The 12,524-nt window shown below is 43.5% G+C and overlaps 2 protein-coding genes across 4 annotated transcripts in view; both read right to left on the bottom strand.

Annotated features, from left to right (window-relative positions):
- Positions 1-4,512, bottom strand: part of LOC103388392 (ataxin-1-like) — a 17,777-nt gene extending 13,265 nt beyond the window's left edge. Inside the window, exon 1 of one of the 3 annotated variants that reach the window (XM_008323344.3) lies at positions 4,298-4,512. The gene's annotated coding sequence lies outside the window, so the exon portion shown is untranslated. Of the gene's footprint in view, positions 1-2,075; positions 3,081-3,277; positions 3,395-4,297 lie in introns of those variants that run through there. The other 2 variants (XM_025061597.1, XM_008323343.3) reach the window with 2 other exon arrangements.
- A 5,099-nt stretch (positions 4,513-9,611) lies between these two features.
- fam8a1b (family with sequence similarity 8 member A1b) overlaps positions 9,612-12,524 on the bottom strand; it is a 3,582-nt gene continuing 669 nt past the window's right edge. The window contains exons 2-6 of the mRNA XM_025061800.1: positions 12,442-12,507; positions 11,764-11,884; positions 11,552-11,675; positions 11,320-11,459; positions 9,612-10,786 (exon numbers count right to left, since the gene is read on the bottom strand). Of these exons, the coding sequence (XP_024917568.1) occupies positions 10,642-10,786; positions 11,320-11,459; positions 11,552-11,675; positions 11,764-11,884; positions 12,442-12,507 (596 nt within the window). The 3' untranslated portion in view covers positions 9,612-10,641. The remainder of the gene's footprint in view (positions 10,787-11,319; positions 11,460-11,551; positions 11,676-11,763; positions 11,885-12,441; positions 12,508-12,524) is intronic.

Genomic DNA, 12,524 nt, shown 5'->3' with positions numbered 1-12,524 from the left:
CGAAGGTGACCTTGGTCAGCTTCTGCCTAGGTGCATCTATATCTAACAATGCATCGGCAAGGTCACGGCATCCGAATGCAGCGCAAACCTCGGGGCACGCACTTCGTCCTGAACGAGCCGCCAAGGATGCAACAAAGGAGGGAAAACGGCGTTGCATGAAAAACAGAGAGAGGGATGAGAGGAGAAGAGGGAGGGGAGTGGTGGAGCAGAGGGGGAGTTTAGGATGACAGAACTGTGTTGAAGGAAAAAAGGGAGTAAAAGAGTGCGGTGGGAGGGGGTTAGCAGGGAGATTAGGAATGGAAAAGAGCGTGCACAACACGGAGCACTGCTTCTCCTGACCCACATTGAGCTGCACCCGCAGCACCAGCGTGCCGTAGCCCCCGCCTCACTGAGAGTTCCCCAATCAGCAGCACTGCCGTGGCTACAGCCTGCATCGCTTAATGGCAACAACCCCACCTCAGCAACACCATATCAACACAACGGTGACATCACATCTGAGGCACAAGTACCTCCTCTGATTACAGCTGCATTGGAAGACAAAGCCTGTACGCTCTGATTTCCACGCACACACACACACATGCACTCACTCACACACACACTATTGCATTCAGTTCTCTAGAACAGTTTTGAATAAGGTGTATCTGATTACCTCATTTAACCTGTATGGAGCAGTGTGCACGTCCCTCACACACTCGCACAGTGCAGCTAAAAGCCTCAGTAGATTTTCCAGCCTCGGTCTATTATTAGAGCAGTGACACCAACAAACATACTGCCTGCGTGACACTATGGAGAACAAAGGGAAGCCTTCTAGTCATGCCTGTCACTACAGGATCTCAGACTCAGTCACCTGGCTCTGGGACCGTCACCTCTAACACATGTTTAAATGGATGACAACAGGGAGTGGGTGGGGGGGGGGGGGGGGGGGGGGCTGGACACTCACTGTGTCTTTCAACACACTGATGCTTTTCAGCTGAGACAGAGTGAAAGAGTCAGCCTGGCAGAGTGATCCTCTCTCACACTCCCACACACCGAGCCGCACAAGCCACAGAAATAGGCCGGCGTAGCTGCGTACGTCTGCTCGTCACAGATAATGTTTTTTTTTTGTGTTTCAGCCGCCGCCGCCGCTCCGTTGTCTCCAGGTGAGAGCTGAGGAGCAGAGTCACTCAGCATCCCTTTATTTGCACCAAAAAGTCGTCAGCCTCTCCAGTCACCTATCACCGCCGCCGCCGCCGCCTGATAGGGTCTTCTCTCCTGCAGCCCAGACCACTATATACAGCCCTCATTGATCCACAGCTTCATAGTAATAACATTTCTCTGCAGCAGGAGGATGCTGGGCAGCAGAGCTGAGGAACAGCAGTGACGTTATTCAGAGACAAATGTCTTCAAACGTCTCATCATCAGTGCTGGAACCTGAGGCTGCTGAGCTGCTGTCACCACTGATACGTATCATGTTTTACGAGACCACAGTGAAGCCCCCATGTACACCGAAGGTCTATATATAGAAAACAATCACATCATAATCAATCTGCACTCTCACCAGGGGAGGTGCTGTGGAAAAGAAAACACACACAATATCACGGGAAATTCACTGCGTTTGAAGTGCACCGCAGCGTAAAGAACACAGCTGGCTCGGACCACACAGCAGATCAATACAGTGGACCGCTTCATTCTTACACAAAATGTTTACTGCCCCTTCGCTGCACAACAGTGCGCTGTACCTTTAAGAGGCGGACCCACCGTGTGGCAGACTGGAGCAGACACTAAGAACAGGCAGTGAGGCTCAAGCTGCTGGTCTTTTACAATGACTACAGAGTTCTCCCAGACACACTTCAATCTCACAGCACAGCAGCAGCGGTGGCCGACACACGGAGGAGCCCGGCTCCACGTCCAAACTCCACTGACACCACAGTGACTCTGGGCAGATGCAGTGACTGTAGCCTCCAGGGGCTCCAGGAATGACAGTGAGAGTGCATGAGAGTAGTAGTAGGGCAGAAAATACTACTATGCCACAAATCAAGAGGAAAAGAAACAACCCACCCTCCGCCCCTCTGGTTAAAGTACTAAGAATAGCTCACCAGTCTCTCCACAGCCACTGCTTGCAGAGCATGTCCATGGACTCTTCCTGCCTCTGAGTGCGTGTTTGTATGTATCTGTGTGTGTGTGTGTGTGAGAGAGAGAGATGAGATTTCCTTGAAACTGCTCGTCCTGAATCTCTCCTTTGTGCCTTCCTTCTCTCCTGGAGCTTGTGTTGACGCTGCTCCTCCTCTGCTGTCCGCTCCGTTTGGAGGCTACGCTGCCCCCTCAGGCCGCTGGCAAAGGAAGTCCCCCACTGCCAAAGCTTGTAGCGAGTCCTGTGTGGCAAAGGCTGCTTCAGTGTGTGTGTGTGTGTGTGTGTGTGTGTGTTATGCAAGGCCACCAGACCGCCAGCTCCCTATCTGCCTGACTGCTTCCCTCTCCTTCTCTCTGTATTACAGTCTCTCCCCTTCCTTCTCTACCTCCCTCCTCTTTCTTTCTCTCTCTCTCTCAGTACTCCACTGACACAGCTCCTCCCCCAGCCAGCCTCATCAGCCGCATCAGGTATTCATTCAAAAAAACGCACTCTAGTTGGCCCAGCGCCCAGACTACGCTCACTCAGAGAGGAAAGGAGGGGGAGGGAGCAACAGACTGTGGGTGAGGGAGGGAGGGAGGGAGCAGTGGAGAATCACAGAGTGTGTGCTCAGACAGCCATACTGCATGAATGCAAATAACCGAGGCACTAGCGATGACACAAACTGTACATGCACAGATGACGTGTGTACACACACACACACACACGCAGAGCAGCTGTGGATTACAGTGTTGACTGCATTGGAAAGTCAAAGCTGTTTTAATGCACTGCCCTGCAGAGAGTCTCCTCCTAATCTGCCCTCTGAGATGCCCTACAATTAGTCCTTGCTTTTTAACAAACACACATATAAAAATGCACACACACGCACACACACAAGGTATCCCCAGGCCAACCCCATCTCTTCCCTGGAGATATTTCCCTTAGTGCAGGCAGGAGCTGATAACCCATGTATCCACCCTCCCTGCCCTGACACACTGTTTCCTTCCTCACCCAACGCAACCCCCCCCCCCCCACCCCCCCCCCCGCCCCCCACCCTCACCCTTTACCTCTCACTACATCTCCTGTGTACCCACTCCTGTTTGCTGTAAACTGGAGCACGCTGAAGGACATGGACATAAATCTTGTGCATGTGTGATCTACTGTAGATAACACACAAACACAAACACAAACCCTCTGCCACCACGTTGAATTGATGCGTCTCTGTTGCCACGGGGCGACTGCCTCATCTGCCGACTTTAACTCATATTTCTTCAAAAAACACTGCCAGGCCGGGCTGGAGCAAACCCTAAACCCCCCAGGGCCTCAAATTTCCTCAAACAGAGGAGGGGGGGGGGGGTGATGTGACTGAACATCTATTATGAAAAGCAGAAGGGGGGGCTGGAAGGAGGGGGTATCAGGGTTTTTGTTTTCTTGGTTTGGTATTGCTCACTGTGAGTGAGTTGAGGGTTGGAAACGATGTCAGAGAAAAGAGTTGGAATCAGGGATTTGGTGATAATTCACAAACGCAGCCACAGTTCCATGGATCTGATCAACCGTGGCCACAATTTGTTCCTTTTTTACTGAAATTACTTGAAAAAAATACCTTGAAATTGACCAGTAAATGTTCAGTTTTTTATGATATTTTATATTTATTTTATCTTTTATTTATTACTTTGTTGTTATGTTATGTTTTTATTATTATTATAGACAAACTGGCAAAGTGGTTAAAACTATTATGTATTTTTGTTTTTACTTCGCGAGCTCACACACACACACACATTCATTACATTCTTCATGCAATCAGTAACATTCCTACCGTGGCCCTGGAGGTCAAGACACAGGATTTCACAAAGCGCGACATTACAGAAATGTGTTTTGACCTTCAGGGCCACCGTACATTCATGACGGAATGAATAGAATATTTCCACTGTCATAATATAGCAGGATGGTGCAATAAAGCTAGGTTATCAACAATAACAACTAACTTTACAACTAAATAACTACAGTCACTGAACGCTAACACACCTTCATAGAACGTAACCTAAAATAAATACACACGTGTGTACATAACTTCAAAATAACAGCGAGTAAAAAGTCGTTGTAGCAGCAGTTGTAAAAGTAGTAAAAGTAAGTACTGTACTTGCAGCAACACACTGACGACAAAGCAACACTGCAGTACACCTACATTAACCCACTGTTTGAAATACTTACTACTACTCGTACGCAGTAGCCGTCTGCAGAGAACTACACGGAACCAAAAGTTAGACCAGAAGTCCTCTGACAGTGACGTCACACAGCTGTGATGACATGAATTATCTAAAGTTCCTCAGAACTGCCAGGTTCTTCACGGCGGAGTAAAAGTCCGAGAATCAGCACCGAAGTTCAGCTCAACATCCTCACTATACGTGTACTGGAGCAGAGTGCGTCTCCACTAACGCTGCAGACATGAGCTGATGTGTGTGTGTGCGTGTGTGTGTGTGTGTGTGTTGGGGGGGGGGAGGTGTGATGATGCAAACACTCAACAATTGCCAGTTTCTTCCCACACAGTGGAAAAGTGGTCGTTGTTGAACTCCATCATTTTTCAAACACTTCCTGTGTCAGAGATATTTTTAGGAGTACTAGTTACACGTGACCGTGTAACTGGCTTGTAGTGATTAAGTACTTCAATACTTAAAAACAATACAAAAAATATCGCTACATAAGAATAATTACGCACATATTTGTCTAAACGAAATTCACGCACAAGTGCGTTAACGTACAAAATATGGGATTTAACACCATCTTGTGGTGAAGTTACATAATGTGGTTAAACACGCCTGAACTCAACGACAATGAGTTGTTTGGTTTATATACTGTCAGGGAAGGTGGGGACATTATTGGGAAGTGGAATGGGATTCCTGCCTGCCATGTAGAAGGTCTGAGGTTCAAGAACTATGCAGAGTAAAGCTGTGATGAAGACACAAGAGGATAGAAATTCTTCTTTTATGTATTTATTTATTTTTTACTTCTTAGGTGATAGAAACTGTCGTTTTAATTTCAATTTATTCTCATGAAAGCATTTTCACAATTTGTGACTGAAGACTGCTTTACTGCCAGGTTAAAGATGAAATTACTCATCAAACGTGTTCAATAATAGAAGCCGTTCTTTAACGCTAACACCCAGCAGATTTTTATATTGGAATTTCAGTCGGTGCATATTTTACACAGGATTACCTTTGGGTTTCTTTTACAACCTGCTGCTCTGTGAGTATCAAAAAGCTTTACGGCCTGTTTCAAAAGTTTCTTGTAAATTGTTAAAAAGCCATAGAGAGGTGTGCAGGTGTGCGCACTGGCCAAATTTATTGTTTTAATTTCATTCCAGGTAATAAAACACTAACACAGCAGCTACCGTTTGCATTTAAGGGTCAGTTTTAGTCAAGCTGCTTTACTGGTCTGATGGTTTGGGTGAACTGGAGGAGTTGGTTGGAGAAGAAGACATCTTTCTGAACGTAGACTGAAGTCTCAATGACACAGTTTGGATCTGTTAGTTCATCATTTCAAAGACAATCTGAGGTAGAGAAAGACAGAAGGAGGAGTCCCAGACAAACACACAGAGAAGTGGAACAGCTGCAGAACACAGTCAGGTTTTAACAGACCATAATAATCACTGTTCCTGGTGGATCTCATCATTGCGCTCACTACAAACTCCCTGTTCCAGGTAACAGCCCAACTCCATGCAGAACTTCATGTAAACAGGAAACAAAGTCCAGAAGCTCTAAGCTGCAGATCTCAGGTTTATAATACTCCTATAAATAGTCCAGCGATGGCCATAATTCAAAGCTTAGGTTCCAGGTACTATATCTGTCATAGGCACAGTAAAACACTGGACCACACTCAGCATTCACATTCATTCTTGGAACAAGGCAAGGATCAGTTCCAGGCAGAGAGAAAACAACAAAGAGAAATACAGCAAAGCAAAGTAGTATTTACAAAACAGTAATAGCAGTAATATTTGTATATATCATCAATATTTTTTGAGTAGTGGGCTACACAACTTTGGAGTTTTGGTGCTTGCTCAAAACATCACAGTTCCGGACCAGGATTCAAACCAACAACCCTTGAGGTACTGTACAAGCTCAGTCCAGGTGATTCCTGCACTACATCTTAACCCTTTTTTAATTGTCCATTCTAAATGACTTGACTTAACATGTCCTACTGTGTTACATAAAAAAAAGATTCCGTAGTTTAACGTTCAGCTTCCTGGATTTATTTTGATAAATGGAGGTGGATACAGCTGGTTAATTAATGTCATAATGGCTCATGTCTCTTCCTGCATATTCCAGGTGAGTGCACAAAACGACCAGAGAGCAGAAATCAGGTCACAGCTGCACTGCACATTTACAGTTGTATGAAGTTAAATAATAATAAATAACTGAACAACATTAAATGATGTCATTTAATTTCAACACCTGTAAAAACAGTTCCTGATGAGTACTACACATGTGAACACAAACAAAACTGCAGCACCGAGTCATCTTAGGTAATGGTGCGTTTCAGGAACCGGATCTTTTTTGTACATCGCCCCCTGGTGAACTAACCCAACAAACAGTAAGCTCATCCATCAAGTTTCTGTTTTCTTCAGCAGTGGCTTCACTTGGAGGGAATAATGATCTGTCAACTCTGGATTTTCAGAAACTTGGCATGAAACCGTCTTAACCTCCTGAGCCTCGTGTGGCCTCGCAACATTTCAAGAAATAATAAAAAAATAGTACACGTTCAAGTACAGTTCAGTACGTGGGAGCAGCGCTGGGAGTGAGCGTGAGTGAAGCGGGAGGCGGCAGGAAGTACGGGTGCTGGGATTACAGGGTGGTATCAGGGTAGACACGTTGGATAATCCCAGTTCGGTCCGGTCTGAGAGCGGACCTGTCTGCACCGTGGCGCGCTCCAACATGGACACTCCACACTGTGTGGGGAGAATGTGAAAGTGCCTGCTGCCATGGCAACAAGGCAGCTCCACAGTCTCTAGTCCCCATTAAGAAAGATGGGTGGCAACGTGGCTGTAGCTCAATGGTGGTGTAGCATGACACACTGAAAGAGCCTATTGAAAGGCAGTGAATGCAGCAGTTAATGAAAGAGCAGGCGGACTGCAGCTCAGGCCAACAGGTGACGCTAACGTCGCTGGTCCAGGTGCATGCACCGCAGAGAGAGAGAGGGTGAGAGAGAGACAATTTGTTATCTGCTAATTTTCATATATTTTAAAGTCATCCCGAAATTCTGAGTTTTTTTATGTCTGAAGAGTAGCCTAAGGTTTAACGTGACCTTGAAGCGAGCGTTGGTGTAAATGTCAAAGATTAAATGTCAACTCAGGCTCCGGAGGATCCTTTTTTTTCTTGCTAATTATTTTAAAGATCAGAGTGATTCACGTCTCTGGCTGTGACTGCTTGGTTTGAAAGCATTTGACAACCAGCCCTGTCAGTCAAAACAACTGTAACTGTCTGTGTTCTGCAGATCTCGTCTCAGCGAGCAGCAGCAACGTCTCACTCGGTGCATCAGTACCACCGACGATTACAGATTCCTGAGATTTGACTTCAGGCAGAATGTGGTCAAGATGAATAATTTAGCTCTGTTTCATGTACATACTGCACATTTGGTGGAAGTGAAACTCACTTCAACCAAACAAATCTCATCCTGAGACTGTGTGCCAAGACATTCTTTTTCATTCAGCTGAAAATAGCCAGGCACTGCTTACGCACATATTCAGAACATAGTACGGGTAAGAGAAGGACTGGGTGGAGGAGAAGTGTGGAGGAGGAAAAACTGGTGGAGAAACTGGCGAGGATTCAAATAAAGAAACCAAAGGATTCAGGAAGACACCAAACTGTGTTCAAATCTGAGCCGTGAGGTCAGAAGCCAAAGTCGCACTTGGCTTTTAGTCACAGTTTCACCACATGCTGCTCAGAGCTGGGTGGGCGTTTTGCAGGAAAGACAAATGTGGACGAGAACTTCCTTAGTAATAAGATCTGTTCTCGAAGCAGAGGGTCACACACTCTGTGTGTGTGTGTGTGTGTGTGTGTGTACACACATGGCTTTTCTTTTGTTCTAATGCCTGATTTGGAAACTACAGCAGGGAAACCAACCGTGACTGAAACGACCTCACTGACCCCAGTCAGCCTGAGCTTTCCAACATGGGTGAATTACCACACTTGAGCAGCAGGGGGCAGTATATCAGCTACTGCCTCACTGCATCTTAGAACTAGGAAAAAATATCAGAACTAGAAATATTTACATCGCAGTTCAATTAGTATGTACTTGTGTATAGTAATGTCGACAGTATTTATTAATTAATTAATCACACTAATTATCAATACTGTTGAAATGATTAACATTGTTGTAACTACGGTTGTTGTTGTCGACAAATGTGTGTGGGGTGATTATTAAGAAAAACGATGTCAGTCACAAAATGGTGAAAGAGCAGTTACTGCCTCCCCCCCCCCGCCCCACCCCGCCCCTCAGTGGTGCCATAGTAAAATGGTTTTATGTAATACCTGGTATTGAAGGACACAAACATCACCTCCCCAACTCATCAGGTCTCCTTTTCATGAAGCAGACAAAAGCCGTCCAGTCTGTAATTACTGTCTCTGACTGAGGACGGCCGACCAACACAGACACACTGGGACAAAGCAACAACACAGAAACACTCCACGCTACATCAGAACGTCAAAACACCAGCATCCTGCTGCTGCTATATGATCAGCATCATGGCTATAAGTTACAAAGAATGTTTCAGGTAACATGTTTTTTTAAGCTGGACCCATATGGTATTAAGACCCTTCTTAATACTACATGGTAACATACGACACCTCCCACAATAAATATTAACAGCACATTAATTACTAAAGTTTGTATATATTAGCCCAGCAGCTAGTTTTCAGTCATTTTGATTTAAACAGCGTATTATTGTATCATTAACCTCTCCAGGCTGAGAGGGTTATTAAATACTGCTCCATTGTGTAGTAAAACTGTTCTGTGAATGAGTGGGTTTTATTCACTCATTAGTACACAGTACAGCACTGTCGTGGGTGAGGAAACTTGCCCCGAATACGATTTATTTTCTGCCATTGCCCGCAGTACTGGCATGCAAGCATTGTGTGTGTGTGTGTGTGTGTGTGTGGCTGTAATCTCAGAGTGCCATCTGTGGCTGTCAGCTGAGCAGCAAGCACAGTGTCAACACTTGCAAGCAACTGGGGTTTCCATTCACTCCTTAAGCATTCAAATCAGAGTTAAATTGGTACACACACACACGCACACACACATACATATATGTTAATATATAAGGAAGGAGGAGGATAAATATATATTATATATAAATATATATATACTGTATATACACACATTTATATGTACACATGTATATACATACAAATATACACATGTATGTAAGTACACATATATATGCATATATTTGTTTACCTATATATGTATTTATGAACACAAATGTATTTGTATTAAATACTGAAAAAACAAAAAGTAAAAATTACACACTAGATGGAGCCAAAGTTCTTTTTCATTAACCTTTTTTTTTTGCAAAGAAATATAACAACCTTCAAAGACAGATAAATAAAAGATACTCCAGAAGTCGTGGAGAGTACAAAGTATCTCAGACTGTGGTAAATGTTTACCTTCAGAGGAACAATAAACAGAGAGCGAGGTTATGTCCTAATCTCCGACCATCTTTCATCTATCCATCCATCGATTTTCAATCACTTTATCCTGTTCAGAGCAGCAGGTACTGGAGCGTGTCCCAGCAGTCAGTGGGTGAGGCAGCTTCACCCTGGATATTTCAATAATCTCCATGTTTTTGGACTGTGGGAGGAAGCTGGCCATCCCAGAGAAAACTGTAACTCTACAGTCAAGAGGTAAACAATTACTGACTGAAAGACTGGTAGGATTTTAACAGTAATCTTAAATTTTAGTAAAGCCTAACTCTTTCTTTATATATATAAAAAATCCTACATTTTTTATGAAATATGTAAAAGACTGACATGTCAAACATGCAGGTCATCTGTGTTTTTGTTTATTCTTTTCAAAAGAAAATAGTAAAGTAAAACCAAATAAATTAATCTTACAGCGCAGGTGTCAGGAGCTAAAATACGACGGAGCTCAAGTTTGTGTTTCCTTTTCATATAATTAAACCTGTCTGCATACAAGTCTATATTAAATGGAGGATATACTGCAACTTAAACAGCAACAAACCAAGACATTAACCCTTATTTTAGAAAACAAATGTGAATAATTATTAGCTAATAATTAAAGGTAAAATGTATAATTACTTATCCCGTCTTAAACAGAGCCAAGGGTTTGGCACAGGGCCTGCTCTTGATAGTGGCATGTCCAATTACATGCATAAATACTTCATGTGAGACAGACAAAGGTTGAAGTCCGGGGAGAGGTTGAAGACGTCCATACTGATATGAACGAATCTTCAGACGATTCCTTGAAACTGAGGAGTTCTGCTGGCATTTATCAAAACACTTTAAAACAGTGCACGCTCAGCGGATTTGTCACGACTCTCAGCGTCATCTGGCTCTGGACCGTTTGACAACAATTGTCCCAGCCACCATGTCGTACACAGTTCTGTTGTGCTGAAAGAACAGAAGTGTGATGAAGGCCGGGAAAAAGAAGGCGATCGAGAAGTTCTTGTTCAAGGCCCGGACAGTGGACCTGTTAAGGGACACAAATGGATCAGTTACCGCTCAATATTCTGGTTGGTTATATTTTAAAAAAAAGGAACGATTCAAATTTTGATCTGATTAATCACAGAGTAGCTCATGATTAATCATGATAAACAAATACCTCTTAATGTAACAGAACATTAAGATTTTGTGTCACTTATTTAATTGTGACTAAATCAAAGGATGGAATTATTCAGATGGAAGATTTTCTTTAATAATCAACAAAACGATAACTCAAAGTTTTGCTTTATAAAGTGGGTTTTTTGTCATTACTGTGCACCTTGACGGCGGCTAAAAGAACGCCGTACAGCTCTGCACAATCCGTTTCACATTTGTGTCAGTCGGCTTGTCAGCTGTAGACTACCTTACTGCCATGCACTCAGTGAGGCTGATCTGACGCAAACTGGTCATGTGACCACAAGTTGAAAACCCCCAAACGCATGCCAATCACTGAAGTATGTGTAAATTGTCAATTTCGACAGCCGCAGCCCTAAGCAATGCTTTTTTTAATGTTGTACTCACGCAGATAGAGAGACATTCGTTGCAGGCACTACAAGCACCCTGTTAGGCTGAATCAGAACTGAGGAGTCACATGTTACAACTCTGAGTCCAATCAGAAACTTCCCTGGTGTGGCACCACCAGCTCCCCAGATACAGATGACCTAAAAGAACAGACAAAAAAAAAGTATTTCACTAAGAGTTTTCAACCACAGGACAATTACATCACACAGATCATGAGTAAACCAGTGCTCACCTCATAGAAACATACTAACATACGGTACACAAGTGCAACAAGCATCATCTTCTGTAGCTCTTCCATTGACGTGTCCTCGTCTATTTCCTCCACAATGAAATGCATGGCAAACTTGGAAACATCCCTGAAAAGAACATCGTCATGTTCGCATGTCCCAGTTTTAAATTCAGGTTTGTTTAAATAGTTGGAAGAAAAAAAACACACACACTCACTTGATACCACTGAGGTGCATAATACTGATGATTATAGTTGCCTTGATGAAAAATAAAATAAAGAAATCCACCATCTCTGCCATGAGTCTTTGGAGAAGTGAAGGAATACTATATTCTCGACCTGGTGAGGAGAAAAAATTATATGAAATAAAAAATAATAATTCGATAAGACAAAATTTATAGTAGCAATAGCAAACTGCGTATAAGATATGGCCACAGTTATCTGGAAGAGTTCGGCTAGTTTTGAAAGTAACTCTAAGGAAAATGAGGAACATTCACACTTTGTTTATACGTGAATAAAAACATGCAAAATATTCTCACCAGTAATCATCATAATAAAGAATGATGGAGACCAAATACGCTACAGAACAATTATCTGATACAAAAGTTTATTTTTGGACAATTCTATTGTCTTTTGTCTTCCATTAATAACGAGTTAGTTCTGCTATGACCGATGCTGCAGTTGTGGCTGCACATATACAGTAGACATAGACATATACAACAGAAGTATACAACAAAAACATGCTTCATGCTAATCTGATTAACCTACGGAATTAAAAACGGGCCTTAAGTATATATAAATAAACTTATATATTAAATAGCAAATAGCAAATATTTCGACAGGCCCTAAGATATGGTTATAATGTAGGTAAAGTCAACTGATCGTGCAGGTTTTACCTGGTCTCTGGGCATTTCCATTGGCCTGTGGCTGCTGCTGCTGTGGCGGGCGGTCGGGCACGGCCGGCCCCCCCCCCCCCTCT

Source organism: Cynoglossus semilaevis, chromosome 13 (genome assembly GCF_000523025.1).
Source record: "Cynoglossus semilaevis isolate Cse_v1.0 chromosome 13, Cse_v1.0, whole genome shotgun sequence".
Lineage (NCBI taxonomy): Eukaryota > Metazoa > Chordata > Actinopteri > Pleuronectiformes > Cynoglossidae > Cynoglossus > Cynoglossus semilaevis.
This window is presented reverse-complemented; position numbering and strand designations above follow the sequence as displayed.